Raw genomic sequence first — 15912 nt, forward strand, 5'->3', positions numbered from 1 at the left:
TACAATGACAGCCATATATGTAATTAAAAATTTTTTTAGTAGCCATAGTGAAGAAGTAAAAAGAAACAGGTGAAATGAATTTCAATAATATATTTTATTTAACACAAAATATCAAAAATACTATTTCAACATGTAAACAAGATAAAAAGGTTATTAATGACCTATTTTACATTCTTTCATAAACTAGTCTTTGAAATCTGGAGTGTATAGTACATTTGAAGAGCATCTCTAGCTACATTTCAAGTGCTCAATAGTTTTGTGGCCAGGGGCTGCCATATTGGTTGGCATGAGAAGACTGTTCACCTGCACTTTCTCCCAACTATTGCCCTGCTCCCCTTTCAACTGTGTGTGTGTGTGTGTGTGTGTGTGTTTTGTTTTTAAATAGAAAGGTTGAAAGAATTCTGTGATGAAGAGCCATATACTTAATCCTAGTCTCTACAATTGTTAACCACTTAAGACATTTGCTTTTTCTCATATTAATCTGTCTTATCTATCTATCCATATTTTTTTCAATTAATGCCTTCTTTTGAGAAGATCTTTTGTGTGTGTGTGTGTGTGTGTGTGTGTGTGTGTGTGTGTGTGTTTAGGGTAGGTTGGAAAACCACTCATGAAACTATTTATTGTCTCTTTAAACATTGTTCTATAAAAACCTCATGAAGAGTTTTTAAAATTTAGGACAAAAGTCCGTCCTGTCAGGAGGATCACAAGTCAAGGCCAGTCTCAGCAACTTAGTGAAACCCTGTCTCAAAACAAAACAAAACAAAAAAAGATTATGGTTGTAGCTCAGTGGGAAAGCACTTGTCTAGTATGCTAGAAGCCCTGAGTTCAATCCATAGGAAGGAAGGAAGGAAGGAAGGAAAGAAGGAAGGAAGGAAGGAAGGAAGGAAGGAAGGAAGGAAGGAAGGAAGGAAGGAAGGAAGGAAGGTTGGTTTAGAAAGTTAGAGAACAAGGAAATTTACACTGCACAAATTCAGTTTATCTTGTCTTTCCCTCATTGTGGATGAGGGGAAATTGAGGATTAAGAAAGTTTACTATCTTACTGCATTTGCACGTTCTAGAAACCCATGGGCAAGCCATTTAGGGGAGATGGGAATAAGCAGTCCCTTTGGGTTAATCAGTTCCACACATCCCTGAGGACAGCTAGTCTGGGACACTTCTTCCACTTGGTATTTTTAAGATGACATCAATCAAGTTTATTTTTGGGGGTCTGGCTGCTCTCATCTTTGGTGAATGAATCAGATCACCTGGCTAGGATTCAGACTTATTTTGGGTAGGCATGGTTTCTGAATATTTTCTTAAAGATGCTGTAAATTTTGTTGCTCTCAGTATTAAGCAAGAAAAGTGCTCACTGTTGCAAGTTTTAGAAATATAAAAGTGCCAAATTAAAAAAAAAATCCTCTGAAACCTCACCATTTGAAAAGAAGCACTGTTCTTGCATTGTCTGGCTGTCCAAACTTTGTCTATGCACGTTTATATTTGTGATATGAGATTTCCCAGCACTAACCACCCCGTATGTATGAACGAGGTCACAGTTTCATGAATACTCAGATTTTGTAAACAATACTCCCCATCCAAACAATATCATGTCTCCCTTTATTCATCTTTCCCCCCATCCTCTGCAGTCTCTCCATTAATTTTTGGACACATTTTGCACTTCATTCCTCTTTCTTTTCTCTCTGTCATCTCTTGGGGCCAGAAGGACATTATGATGACCTCTATCTATCTTAGAGCTTCATACTTCTGCTACTTGCCTATCACAGTGGGGTGGTGGCTTTCTACACAGTGGGAGACCTTCAGAGGCTGGATCCTCTGCTTGGTTCTTTATTCAGCATGTTGAAAGGGAGAGAAAAAATAATGTAGATAATCCTTTCAAGAAAATGGCTTGATTTACAAAGGCCAAGGACTATTTTGAAGGTCAAAGAGGAATCCTTCCCTTTGCATTCTTTCTGTGATAGTTCAACTCCTCTCAAGACAGATGCCCTGGTCCCTTGTGGAGGGACTAAATGACATCTGGGAAGTCAAATTTTAAAAATTACATGAATCTCTTTCAAAAAATTACTTTCATCACACAAACAACCCATTGAACAGGTGTTTGGTGCAGCTGTTTGCTAGTTTCATATGATTAGTGCTTCCTGAAGTGTGAAGCTGGCTCTGGATGGTGCTACTCCAATTATTAAAATGTTTCTTTGTGGTTCTCAGGAAAATATTTTGCTCCTCCCCCCATTGGTCTTCTGCATCTTTGGTTAAGTTGATTGTTATAAGTTTTCTATTTTTGTTGTGAATTTTAATGATGTCTTTATTTTGTTACATTTTTTGACTCATTACTGTGATGGAAGAAAATCATTGTATTTTTATTTTTAAATGATCTAACACTTAGTGTTAATAGTTTTCCAGCATATTCTTTAAGTTTTCTAGGTATGCAATCATATTATCTCCAATATTTCTGCTTTTTCTTTTGAATGTGCGTATTTAATTGTTATGAAGCCAGGTAAAAATAGAGTAAGCATTCTAGTTTGTTCTTGGTTTTAATGGAAAAGCCTATTTTATTTAAACCATTGATCAGGATGTCCACTACTGATTTAAGACATTTTTTTCCCATGGAATCATGTTATACTTTAATTGTTTTTGTTCATTTGAAATATTTATCAGGAATGCAGTGACTTTTATCAAATATCTTTTTGCCATCTGTTGAGATGATCACATTTAAAATTTTTTCTCCCATTTTTAGAATTAATTATAATAGCTTTTTAAAAATATCAAACCACCTTCATATTTTTAGAATAAACTACTTGTTTGTGGAATACTCGTCTCTTAAATTCTGCTAGGGATATACATATAGTAATTATTAGAATTTTGAGATTTGTGTGTAGTGCTTTGTGCAATGATTGTCAGGTATAGATTTGGGATTTTGCTAATTTTATTAGTAAATTATATAAATTTTTAAAAAGGAATTTTAAAAATTCTTTGAAATAGCTTAAGCTGTTTTTTATCTTTTTAATTGTTTTTAATGGTACTGGGGATTGCACTCAGAGGCACTATTTTGTATTTTATTTAGAGACAGGGTCTCACTGAGTTGCTTAGCTTCTTGCTTTTTCTGAGGCTGGCTTTGAAACTCGCGATCCCCCTGCCTTAATCTCACAAGCCGCGCTGGGGTTACAAGTGTGTGCCACTGTGCCTGACTCTTTATCCTTATTTCTTTTTTAAAAAGTAGGCTTCACTCAGAGTGTGATGGACAAAATAACTGCTGCATTTTGCAAGGAAAGACACCTCTTATTCCATTCTCGGCCCCTCCTCTGGCAGGGGTGGTGAACCCACTTCCCCTGGTTCTCCGGGGTCCTCCTTGCTCTGCCATGATGCCAACACCCCATATGGGAGGCTCTTCCATGATGCCAGTGACAAGTCCTTCTCCACCTGGGATGATGCCAGTGGGATCAGCTCCTGGAATGAGGCTGCCCATGGTGTCCAGGCTTCCAAGGATGCCACTGACTACCTGCTCATCCCACCATGGTGCCCACTCAGCCAGCCAGATGACAGAGGGAAGGCTCTCTAGGCCAGTTTTATGTTATTTGTTCTACTTTATCAGGTGATCATGGTGCTGTGACTCTGGATGTTTTCTAATAGCACAGCAAGGAAGACTTGTTCCCCCTTCTTATCGAAGAGAGGATAGTTTTGGAGGGGAGAAGAGGGGAATAATAATAATAATATAATAATAATAATAATAATAATAATAATAATAAGTGCAGTTTTCATTTGTATCATAAAATGTAAAAATAAAAGTGTCAGCTCATTTAGTTTAAAAAATGGCTTTATTTTTTAGAATAGCAAAATGGAATGGAAGCTGCAGAGATTTTTCCCATACACCTCCTAGCCCCATATACTCATAGCAGACCCCTGTATCAACACTCAACACCACAGCAGTATATTTGTTCAAATTAATGAACCCACCTTGACACATTATTACCCAGTTACATTAGGGTTTTTTCTTGGTGGCATACATTCTATAGGTTTTGACAAATGTATGATGACAGGTATCCACCATTATATATCTTAAGAATAGTTTTACTACCTTAAAATTATTGTGTTCCACACATTCATCCTTCCTGTCTTCAAGCCCTGGAAACTATGGATCTTTTCTTTTACTGTCTCAGGAGTTTTGCCTTTTCCAGAATGTCATGTAGTTTGAATCATACAGTACGTAGTCTTTTCAGATTGGCTTCTTTCTCTGAGTAATATACATCTAAGTTTCCTCCATGTCTTTTCACAAATTTACAGCTGCTTTCTTGTTAGCGTCAAATAGCATTCCATTGTCTAGATGTACCCATCATCTATCCATTCACCTACTGAAGAACATCTTGGTTGCTTCCAAGTTTGGGCAATTATAAATAAATCTGCTATAAACCTCTTTGCACAGGTTTTTGTGTGGACCTAAGTTTTCAACTCATTTGGGCAAATTCCAAGGAGTGCAATTGCTGGATTATATGGTAGACTGTATTTAGTTTTATATGAATCTGTCAAACTGTCTTCTCTGGTGGCCAGAACACATTGCTTTTCTTTATTCTTGTGTTTTTAAAATTTTACCTGATTATACTCAAATGATCTGACCTGTTCAAATAGTTTTCCTGGTACTCATTGCATCTTTTGACCCGAAGACTAGTTTCTTCAGGTCAGGACATTTGCTCTGTTTCTTTAGTGACTGTTTCTCCACAGCCTCTGTTTTTTGCTTCTGGAATGTTTATTATAAAAGTATGCTTGATTTCTGGACCTTTGTTTTTTTCTCTTTCTCTCTCTTTTAATGCTACTTCCCACCCCCCCCCCCAAGTTATGAGGAAGGGCTCTTAAAACAGTTGCTTCTGGTTTGTTTCCTAATCTAAAAGGGAATTTCCTGTTTTTACATGTTTCCATATTTGCATATAGTTTGACCTTTGAAATCTTATTTAGAAGATAGATGAGGGAATTTTACTGATTCTTAGTTTCTTAGATTCTAGTAATTCTGGTAATGAAGATACAATGACTTGTCTCTTTTTTCATTGATTTAGTCATTTTTCTCTATTTGCTCACTTTATGGAGGGAGTCAATCCATGTTTGCTGGGTATTGAGCTTTAAAACAGGTTCTAGGGGAGGGAAAAGCAGGGAGACTGTGAACTGGAATGGATTTCCATGCATGTATGAGTTTGTTGGGATGAACCCAACTACTATATATAACTATAAAGCTCTAATAAAAGACATGGGTTCTATAAAAGATGATATAGATAATTTCCAAGCATGTTGGTTCCAGGCAAGATAGAAAGAAAAGAAACCTGATTGTGTATGTTCTCATTTTCAGGATTGGGAGCTTCACTTGGCCATCACTGGGGGCCAGGCGCAGCGGGGTGGAGTGGGGAGCTTCTGAGTTGCTGTGTTGGGCAACTTCTTTTCAGAATATATCAGGCCAGCCCAAGGTTAACTGGAAAAGTGTCTTTCTTTTCTAACTGGCATGAGCTCCCAGGTTGGGCACCTGCTGGCCAGTGTCCCTGCTCTTCTGTGCAAACCAAAAAATGGGCTGAGCCTTGGCCAGCTTCTTTTTGAGGAATTTTCAAGGTCACTCAATTTGTTTTCTGCCTGAACCCCGCTCTCCCTTGTTCCTAGTCCTGGCTGTCTAGGGCTTTAGAGAGGCCCTGCTGGGGCACACCTTCCACAACTTCCCAAATGCCCTTCCTTTGTACAGCCATCCACCCGGTTCTCATGCATCGTATTTTATAGAATTTCCTTTTTCCAGGCCAGTAATACCACTCACTGATTTCCGTGTGAAATAGTATTTTCTTACTTTCAATTATTTTGCCATTTCAGTGGTAATCTGGAATGGTAAGGAGTTAAGTGCATGGGTTCAATTTGTGATCTATCAACAAAAATCAGGATACTAAAATTTTATAGATCTGAATACAAGAGTAATTTATTTACAGTGTCACCACTAGGTGGTGCCACCAATTAGTGAAAACAATGTGGTTGCTATTGCTGGACAACCAAAATCACCTGCCACGGATATGATCACAGGTTTGTGAGCTTTTCTGCAATATGTATGCATGTGTGCATATGTACATGAGGACATATGAGCACAATTATCAGTGGCACAAGTTCCCACAGAGCTATGTCATTGTTGTAAGACTACACATGCAGACAAGTACATGCATGAGTTTGGGCTCCCTGGAAACTATGGGATTGAGGTAAAATAATATGAGTTTCAAAAGGCTAGCCGGGCCCAGTAACATATACATGTGATCCTAGATAATCAGGAGGCTGAGGCAGGAGGATCACAAGTTCAAAGCCAGCCTAGATAACTTAGAAAAACACTGTGTACAGGAGAAAGACCCCGTCCTGGGGGACAAATACAATGACATGGCCACAGGATAGCTTTTCTGAGAATGGGACTGAGACTGGAACTTCCTAGTTGAAGCCTATCTAGACATTAGTCCTGCAAGTTCTGTACCTAGTCAGTCTTCCATGAAGGTTCGTCACTTCTGAAGTCTGGAGACCGCCAGATGGGAAGTGAACTTGCATCTTGGGAAACAGATGTTGTGCATATGTGTATGTATGTGGGGGTTACCCTCTTAGTTCCTGCCCACTCTGGCTCACCCACATCACATGTCATCTTCTCATTATCTCTCTGGAAGGTTCCCAGTGGATCACACTCACTCTGGACAGCCCCTCACATGAACTGGGCTCTCTTGATGGCCTGCTGTATTGACTGGCCACACAGCAGGAGAACTCAGGCAGGTCCCTTCCTTTCTGTGGCCTCCATTCTTCCATCTCTCTGTGCGGGCTGGGGCTGGGTGATTCCCCAGGCGCCTTCATTGCTGATTGAAATTTTTCAAGTATGCAGATTTCAGGGCCCTGCCCTGCTCCTGGCTGGGGTGGAGTGAGAGTCTCTCTGGAGAAATTCTAAAGAGGAAAGTTCCTCCTATTTGACATCCTTCTCCTCCTCGTAGCAGATTCCCTCTGTAATGTGTTCCTAGGGAAGGCAGGTGACTCCCAGGGCCCCAGAAGTCTGCAGAAGGAGTACTTAATTCCAGCATCATTAAAAGTTCAAGTGGCTTCTCCTGGGGGCCAGAGAAGCTCAGGACTCATTAAACGTGCTGCCCCCTGAGCCCAATTTGCCTGAAAGAAATGTGTAGGCTTTTCATCTACTGGGGTTTTCACTTAGGGTTTGAGGCCCTCCCTGAGAGAGAGTGGCTCAGATGTAGGTCAGAGATAGAGGAGTCCAGGGAGGCATCTCTTGCCCTGGGAACTTTACAGAGGACAAACAGGCTGGGTCAGGGGAAGACCTTTGAGGTCACAGGGTGGAGTTGCTGCAGAGCTCAGTGCCAGCTTTGTGGCTTCTGTAAACATTCCTCCCGGTGGCAGGGACATGAGCACTCACTGGGGGAAACTTAGAGCTCCTTCGGCTGGGACTCTGCCTGGTGGGCCCCTGGGGATCCAGATGCAGAGCTGGGGCTTTGGGGAGGCCACTGCATGTGAGCAAGAGCCCAAAAGGCCCAACGGGCCCTTAGCAGGAAGGATTATCCAGAGGGAGAATGAGTACCTGTCCCTAGGCCGTGAGCAGGACAGGACCAGTGCTTGTCTGTGATGAACAGAAGGGATTCAGGACTAGGAAGGGGAGAGAGCCAGGACTGTTCATATCCTGCGCACTGTCTAAATCCTCCACTAGGCAGGGTGGCATCCATAGTTTGGCTGCATGGCAGGGAGGCTGGCCCATTGAGGCCCATTGAGGTCTGGGAACCAGGAGGCTGGACTGGGGCCTGGCCTGTCTGGGCTCAGCAGTCTCCTTTCTGCCTCCCAGCGACCCTGGGCTGACAGCTGATCCTCTTGCTTCCCAGACCCTGATGATGAAGATCTGCCTGTAGGCCTCATGGAGCTGCTGAAGCTCACGGAGCTCGGGATAACTCACTGACTCTTAGTGGTGAAGGAGTTGTGGGCTGCAGGACAGGAATTTCCATTCTTAGATGCAAAGTCTCCCAAGTAATTTAATCCAAATCCGACTGCAATATTATCAGTGGCAAACATGTCAGAAACTATTTAAGTTCTTTATAGGTCTTAACTCCTTTGATCCTCAGGAAACCCTAAGAGGTAAATGCTATTTTTACAGCTTAGACCATTTTACAGATGAAGAAACCAAGGCACTTCAGTAATTTGAGAGTAGCTTAAGTAATTTGGGCACAATCATAGAGCTTGTGATTTGTGTGGTTCCAAAATCCTCCACCCAGTTTTGTTTGTTTGTTTTGCACTGCTGGGAGTTGAACTCAGGGGCTCATGCATGCTAGGACAGTGTTCTACTTCTAGCTACGGCTCCGTCTCCTGCTTAGCTTGTGGTGTGGTCTTAATTTTTGTGCTATACTGTCTCTACTGGTCACTTGGCCAGGTGGCAGGAGGGGAGCAGACATTGACCTCTTACCCTTAGACTTAAGCAGCTCTCTCAAGGACACCCAGTCTGACAGCTCCTCTGTCTCCACCCAACCTCCCTGCCTGGCCTCCCCAAAGTTAACGGCTCCCTGGCCTCACCCTTGGCCCGGCAGCTCAAGTCCAAACAGGCCTCGCCCACATTCCCTGGCTGTTTTCCAGTCCACAGGAGCTGGGACAAAGTTCAATGACTGTGAGACTGAGCAGAGGCTGCTGAAGAGGAGGAAGCAGCTTGAAGCCACTGAGTGGAGAGGGACCATCTAGCTCCCAGATGCTCGGCCTTCTGGAGAGCACGGCCCCTGTGGGTTGGATCATAGGTGCTGCTGTGTCTATTCTGCTGCTGCTGCTGCTACTGGCCATCTGCCTTTTCCACGAACCACAGGACCATGACATGGAGAGGAACCTTCCAGTTGGAGGAGAACGCAGAATCAGGAGAGCCCGGCGAGCCCAGCGTTGGCTCTTCCAGGGCCGGGGCCCTCTGGGAAACATTCATCATCATCATCATCACCACCACCACCCCGGCCATGTGAATCAGGGGCCCCGTGTGGGCCTCCATCACCACAACCACCACCACCAGCTCCACCTCCAGCACCATCACCTGCACCACTCTCCTCACCACCTCCACCATGCCCACAGAGGCTTCCGCTGACGCCTGTGGATGGCAGTGCTCCCTGCCCTGCCCTGTCACCCAGCGCAAGGATGAGTGGACCCTGATGTCTCCATATGGAAGGATGTGTCTCTGGGTGAATGGGGGGGCACTGCTTGGGCTTCATTTACATGCTATGCTCCCCCTTACTGTGCACAGAGAACTTGAGGACCACCTGGGGTGGCCATTTAGGATTCAGGAGTGGAGAGCAGGATTGGCTGGACACCCCATTTTGTGTCATAACAAGGGTGACTGGTAGAGCCAGAGGGCAGGTGGAGGCAAAGTGCTCATTTGACTTTCCTTAGGCAACTGTGGGCCTCTGGCAGGCACATAGCTGGAGAGCCCCTGAGAATGCACTTTGGCTTGGAGGAGGCTGCAGACTCAATTCATCAGTGCCTTGTATGAAATAAAGCCACCAAGAAGTTTTTGTGCAGTCTTTGGATTCCAGCATGATGGTGGGGGATGGGAGGGAGCCGCCAGGCCATGTCTGCCTTGCCCTGGGACCTTAGATGGGAAGCTGGGGCTCAGAGGCTAGCTGGGAAGTGGGGAGGTGTGCGCCCCGCCTGAGCTCTGAGGGAAGATTCAGTGTTTGCACAAAACCCTGCCCAGACAGGGCTCTGTGCACATCTGCAGGACTCTGGCCTTCTGTGGGCTGTCCAGGGTCTCAGAGAGAGAAGAGTTGAGGCTGCCTCAGCTGGCCCCTTGGGCTCTACCTCCAGGACTATTTCCAGTCCATGTCCAGGGCAGACTGAGCTCTGGGGCCCACAGGCCATGTTGGATTCAGGGTTTTCTTGGTAACTGGTCAAGCTGGAGTCTCCAGCTAGTCTGTCCCCAGGTGCCTGCTATGGCAGCAGAACTGGGAGGGAATGGTGGTACTTAAACTGAAATGCTGGGTGGCCTTAGGAGAGTGCTTGCCTCATCTGGGCCTCAGTTTCCTCTTCCTTAAAATGGGATTCCCTCTGCTAAAGCCCAGAAGCATGTACCCAAATGCTCTGTGAGCAGCTGGTGGACTCCACAGAGAAGAAGGGACTCTTTGTTCTGAGGACTTCATCCTGTGCCCTGGAGCTGGGGAGGAAGCGCAGGGAGAAGGCCAGCGGGGGAGGGGATGGAGAACAGGCCAGAAAGTGAGGGCCTGGTGACTCACTGGAATAGAATGTCCTCTTTCCTTCTGTTTCCCAGTGGATTCTCTGTGAGGCTGGATGAGGAGTGACAAAATGTGGGGGAGGGAGGCAGATTCACAGTGATAGTCACATGAGAGAGTTCTGGGATGTGAAAATGGACCATAGGTCCCTCGGATTGTTGATGACTCTCTGTAGGGTCTGTCCAATCCACCTCCCCTTCTCCTTCCCCCAAGCTCTGCCCTAGTCCAGGTCAGTCCCCCACCTGGCTCCTGCCACAGCCCCCTCAGGGTCTGCCCCCCTTGGGCCCGGCCCCTTTCTGCAGCTTCTCCACAGATTTTATGGATAAATCAAAGAAGGTTAGGAGGTCTTCCCCAAATCTTGGAGATGAAAAAGGGAACCTATAGGAGGCAAAAGATAACAGGACTGGGCAAATGTCCAGATTAAAAATGCAGAATCAGTGACACCTACTGCAGGTGGCCTATAACTATACGTACCTGGGAAGAACAGGCAAACAAGAAGCCCAAAACAAACAAACAAAATCAAGCTTGAAACACAGTTCCTTATGCCCATATCTGCCAAACTAACTAGTTGATACAGGAATTCTATCAGAAACTGCAAGCGCCACGGATCAATGGTTATGTTCCCTATTCTCTGCTGTTGGTTGCTCCAGTTAAGACAAATAATCTGAGGTGTCTGGCTTCCTCTGGAAGAGGAGCCCAGAATCCAGATTGTCCAATTAACTTAGAAGATGTGCATAGGCAGTTTTCCAACGCAATACTAAAGCTCTTTTTGTCCTTAGAGAAATTGAAAAGGTTCCAGGCTGTGTCAGCTCCTTGCCCTCTCTGAACCTTCGTACCCTGATCCATAAATGGCAGAATCGGGTACTTATAGTACACAGAAAGAACACTGAGCTGGGACTGGAGGAAAGGCCCTTTAGTGCTGTGGTTACTGCTACTAACTAGCAACAGGCCTCAAGCAGGGCACTCCAGCTCTGTGACTATCAGCATCTGAAAAATGGAGGCGATGTCACTGTATACGCTACTGTGAAGAGTCTATGAGACACTCAGAATTATTGCTTCCCACTAGTCCATTTCTCAGAATATGGGTAAGGGGCTGATGACCCACACTCCTTTCTGGAAGTGGCGAGGTCTCAGGAATGTTGATGTAAATGAGGGCCTGGAGGGACTCCCTTCTGGGGAAGGAGTGGCCTGGGCCGGGCTCATTCCCCTGACCTCCAGCAGGGGGCAGAGTGGAATGGCACAGGGAGTGTGGGGGCGGGGTAAGTGCTGTCACTGAGTGGGTGGCCGCTGTGGGTCCTGGGCCCTCACTCACAATTGGAGGAAGGGATTCAGGAAGTACTCACAGCTGCTCAGACATCTCGGAGCCAATTTCCAAGCAGGACCAACTCTGTAGCATCCAGAGAGCCGCGTCACGGCCCTGGGGGGCGACCACCAGGAGAGGAGGCCACAGCACAGGTACAGCCAGGGCTGGCCCTCTGGGAGCACAGGGTAAGTCTTCACAGCACCCAAGTCTGGGCTGGCAGAAAAGAGGACTGGGCAAGATGGCAGAGGAGGATTTCTCCTGGAACCAGGGTGAGGGAGCCCTTTAGCATGTTCCCGAAGGAACAGGAGACGCCCTGTCCTGTCTATGCCGCCCTGGCACCTGCAGTGCCCTGTGAATGGTCCCCACCTCGCCCAGCCCCACCCCCAGCCTTGCCCAGAGCTGGCACTTGCTTTCCTGCCTACCTGTGTCCCTGCCCCCAGGCTAGGGCCAGGGATGGGGGAGGCAGCCAAGAGATGGATCCAAGAACTGGCCCAAGGTCCCTGCAGGGGAGGTGCCAGGATCCTCCTGGATCCCCTGGAGGGGGAGTATTTTGTTTTTTGCCTGAGTGTACAATCCCTCTGAAATCCACAGGCACCATCAGAAGGCCCCAGCTGGGCTGGCTCCCTTTAAGTGATGTCTTCTGCCCCTCCTCCCCACCCGGCTCCATGTCCAGGGAGTCTTGTGCCCACATCTCCTGGGAGTGCATGTCTTCTAGAAGCTGCCAGCGGAGTTGACCACAGACAGCTCTTGAAAGCCAGGCCGGAGGCATAGAAAATAGAGATCATCGGAGACCCCAGCAGCATCTGGTGGCACGACCCAGAGCCTCAGACCAGTATCTTAGAAGACACGTGAGGAGCAGCCAGCTGAGCACAGGGTACCTCTGACCACTGTTTTGGATGGGGAGCTGGGGCTCGGAGGCCACGCATGTTGCTCAGTGTGTCAGCTGTCCGTGCAGGCCATGGAGTCAGCAGTGATTGGGGTGGTGGCGGTACTGTTTGTGTTCACCGTGGCCATCACTTGTATCCTCTGCTGCTTCAGCTATGACTCAAAGACTCAGGATCCTCAGGGAGGCCCTGGCCACAGCTTCACAGTGGCCACATTTCGCCAGGAGGCTTCTCTCTTCTCAGGTCCCCAAGCCCAGTCCATGCGGAGTACCCAGGACTTCTGGACCGTCATTTGAGGCCTTACAGTCTCTCAGGATTTGCTCTGCTGGTGGGTCAGACCTACTTGCCCGCTCAACAAGTCTTCCCTGATGTTCCTGCATCCTGTCCTTCCCCTACTGAATCCCACCAACTTTCCATCTCTTTCAATTTTGGGCTGCTACGCCTTGTTGGGAGCCAGTGGGAGTCAACTCAGAGCCCTGAGGGCTCAGCTGAGCCCTACCCTCAGGATGGGGACCCAGAAGCCATCTCAGGAGGCATGAGCAGACACCATGTGTGGTGGGCCAGCTCTGCTGATGTACAACGGCTGGGAAATATCACAACAAGGTGCCTGTAAAACTAGTGTTATTGCCACCAGAGGAAGCAACCCCAAGTGGGCGTTTTGAGAAACCACTTCTTTTGTGTTCTGCTGTGGAGTATTTTTGCATACTGAGGCCAGTTGCCTGAAATTAGCTCTGAAATCAAAGAGCTACTTCCTGGGAACAAGTGATTTATTTTATAATGAGAATACATATCCTTTTACGGGTCTTTCCAAATCTGGTTTGGAAAACCACAGAAGAGAAAATAAGAGTCACAGAAAGTACAAGATGTTTTATTAACAGGAAAGCCAGAAAGATGGCTTTCAAACACATTCTGAACCAGACTTTACTGCTATATTCTAACAGGTCACTTCTATTCTTAGAGAATGTGAGTGACTTGCTGTCACTTAGGAATGTAGGAAAATCATGAACTGAAAGATAATTCCAAAAAAGTTAAAATGTTATGTTACATTCAGGGCATGTAACAAAGCTCTTGTTTTCATCACAAATGGATATTCAGTTTTTGTTAACCGAAAATCTGTTCTTCTGCCCACAGAATAAATGCTGTGCCACAGTTAAAAAGTCAAGTTTGAAAGGTGCAAAATTCTGAGCCTTCTCATATATCTGCTCTATCACCGAATGGGTGACTCTCCCAGGGTCTGCCTGTTCAGGGGAGCAGGACTGAGGCTGAGGGGGTCTCTGGCTCATAATAGTGTCCAGACAGGCTGCTGTTGCCACATGAATGCCACAGGGAAGGCTGAGAGAGGCTTGGAGCCGGGAGGTGCCAAGTGGTGGGGGTGGGTGGGGTGAAGGGTGCAGGCAGGGTCAGGCTGGTGGAGGGGGATGGGTGAAGGGATGGGATAGGGTGAACCCAGGGAAGAGAGAACTCAGTCCAGAGACAGGAGCTCCTGGGACCATGTCCTAGTCCCTCTGGACACTATAGCCCTCAAGCAGGGCCTTCCTAGGTGTGTGTGGAAAGGAGCCAACTTCAGGCAGCTCTAGAGCTGGAGTGAAGGCAGTTGTTGCAGGTTGTGTTCTCCGTGAGTAAACACTGAGACCGAGTCTGAGTGCAAGATGTCTGTTAGGGATGAACACCTGTGTGGGGAAGGAGGCAGAAGCAGGAGAGGGTAGAGAAAAAGACTCACATTGTGAGGCAGGTTCCTAATATCCCCCAGATATATCCTAATATCCCAAGATCCTAATATTGGTATCAGAAGGAAATCCTTCCTTGAAAGAGGACCTGGGCAATGCAGTGCCACAGGAACTTGGAAGGGTCCTCTTCCCAGAGGCACCTGGACAGGTCAGAGGTGGGTGAGCACATCCAAGCACAATAGAATATCTGGGTACAGGAGCCTCCAGTGGCTAGAAATGGCTGTTCAGGGTCTCAGAGGGGAGAAGAAGTGGCCTTGTTCTCCCCCACCCTCAAGCAGAGTCAGTTCTGTTTCAGGTAGGCACTCATTAGCTGGAGCCAGGTCCCACCTTCCAGGCTTAGGGGACCTTGTCTGTGCTGTGTACTCACAAGCCTCACTGGGTCAGGCCAGGGAGGATCTCCAGATTAGAGTGACAGGACTGTGACATAGTGGCAGGGGAGCCTGGCCTCCCTCTGCAGGGGATGGGCAGTCCGTCAAGCCTGGAGGCTCCTCATGTTCATTTGCTCATCTATTCACTGATCTATTCCCCAGCCTGTCCATTTACCTACCTCCCCACCCATCCACTTATTCCATCTACCCACACACTCATACATTTTCCCAGTCATCCAACCTCACGTTGGACCCTCTATCCATCTACCCTCCCAGCTATCTTTTCCATGGGCCTTACTGCCTCACTTTCCCATTTATTCATTCATTCCATCACTCACCCACCTGTTCAGTCACTCACTCCTTCATTCCATGAACTCTGACTGAGTACTGACTGTGGCCAGGCACTGCACAGAGAAGGTGGGAGTTGATCAAGCATGATCCAGTACTTGGTGTACTCCTGGATAAGGCAGCAGATTCGGTGAGAGCTGGGAGAACCCCGGAGAGCTGGGAGGACAATGCCCTTGGGCTGGCCTGGAAGAGAAGAGATTTCAACAAGCAGAAATTGGGGGAAGGTGTCTGTTCACAGAACATGTGGTGCAGGGAATCAGTGGCTCAGCCTGGCCAGCATGAGGAGATGAGTCTGGACCACAGCCAGCTCCTCTGGGAAGCACTTTTTGCTGCATTTGGGCAGCACATTTCCAGGCAATGAAGGGTAAAGGTGACAAAGAGACAGTCTTACTTGTCAGGCTGAGCAGGTACAGTGTCCAGGCACGCACAAGATCATTGCCACATGCTCAGGGGATGGGTGGCTTCTGCAACAGGAGCTGGAGATGAGGTCCTGGAGGACTCTGGCAAGGCCAGTCCCAAGTGGAGATGGGTCCCAGGTCCAGAGGAACTGTCCCAGAAGAGCAAGGGTTGAGGAAGAGAAGGTGCTCAAGGCCACCATCCTGGGCCAGGCTGATAAAGGGAAGGACTGAGGAGGAGCAATTAGAGAAGGGACAGGAAGGTGTGGAGTGTGTGGGAGCAGAGATTTGGGAAAACAAGGTTGCCAGATTTAGCAAATAAAAAGGCAGGATATCCCGTTAAATTGGAATTTCAGATAGATGATGAATAATTATGGGTATGAATGTGTCTCATGCAATATTTGGGTCATAAGTAGAGTAAAATGTTATTCTGGTCTATCTGAGACTCAAGCTTCCTGCCTTTTAAATCTGGCAACCCTATGGGGAGAGAGGGGTTCTGCAAGGGTGAGTGAACTGGGTGAAGGGAGCAGGGCACTGAGGAAGGTGAATGTGGAGAAGAGGTGCCTGGATCCTGCAATAGGAGGGTTGACAAGGACCTTGGTGAGTGGAGTGAGGTGAACCACCACACAGTAGGAGGGGGGTGTAATGCGAATGAGATGTGCATGTTGTG

General features: G+C 46.8%; 2 protein-coding genes across 2 annotated transcripts; both read left to right on the top strand.

Moving 5' to 3' along the window:
• Nucleotides 1-8629: 8629 nt before the first annotated feature.
• Hrct1 (histidine rich carboxyl terminus 1) lies at nucleotides 8630-9501 on the top strand. The gene has a single exon (XM_026379194.2). It carries the CDS (start codon nucleotides 8702-8704, stop codon nucleotides 9077-9079), a length of 378 nt encoding a protein of 125 aa, XP_026234979.1. The 5' UTR covers nucleotides 8630-8701; the 3' UTR covers nucleotides 9080-9501.
• Nucleotides 9502-11503: 2002 nt separating this feature from the next.
• On the top strand, nucleotides 11504-13566 carry Spaar (small regulatory polypeptide of amino acid response). The gene is made up of 2 exons (XM_026415395.2): nucleotides 11504-11705; nucleotides 12112-13566. Exon 2 carries the CDS (start codon nucleotides 12479-12481, stop codon nucleotides 12698-12700), a length of 222 nt encoding a protein of 73 aa, XP_026271180.1. The 5' UTR covers nucleotides 11504-11705; nucleotides 12112-12478; the 3' UTR covers nucleotides 12701-13566.
• Nucleotides 13567-15912: the final 2346 nt, after the last annotated feature.

Source organism: Urocitellus parryii, chromosome 4, assembly GCF_045843805.1.
Source record: "Urocitellus parryii isolate mUroPar1 chromosome 4, mUroPar1.hap1, whole genome shotgun sequence".
Classification (NCBI taxonomy): Eukaryota; Metazoa; Chordata; class Mammalia; order Rodentia; family Sciuridae; genus Urocitellus; species Urocitellus parryii.

Excerpts from the sequence above, each read along its gene's own strand:
- Spaar (XM_026415395.2), top strand. The coding sequence starts at position 12,479 with ATGGAGTCAGCAGTGATTGGGGTGGTGGCGGTACTGTTTGTGTTCACC.
- Hrct1 (XM_026379194.2), top strand. The coding sequence starts at position 8,702 with ATGCTCGGCCTTCTGGAGAGCACGGCCCCTGTGGGTTGGATCATAGGT.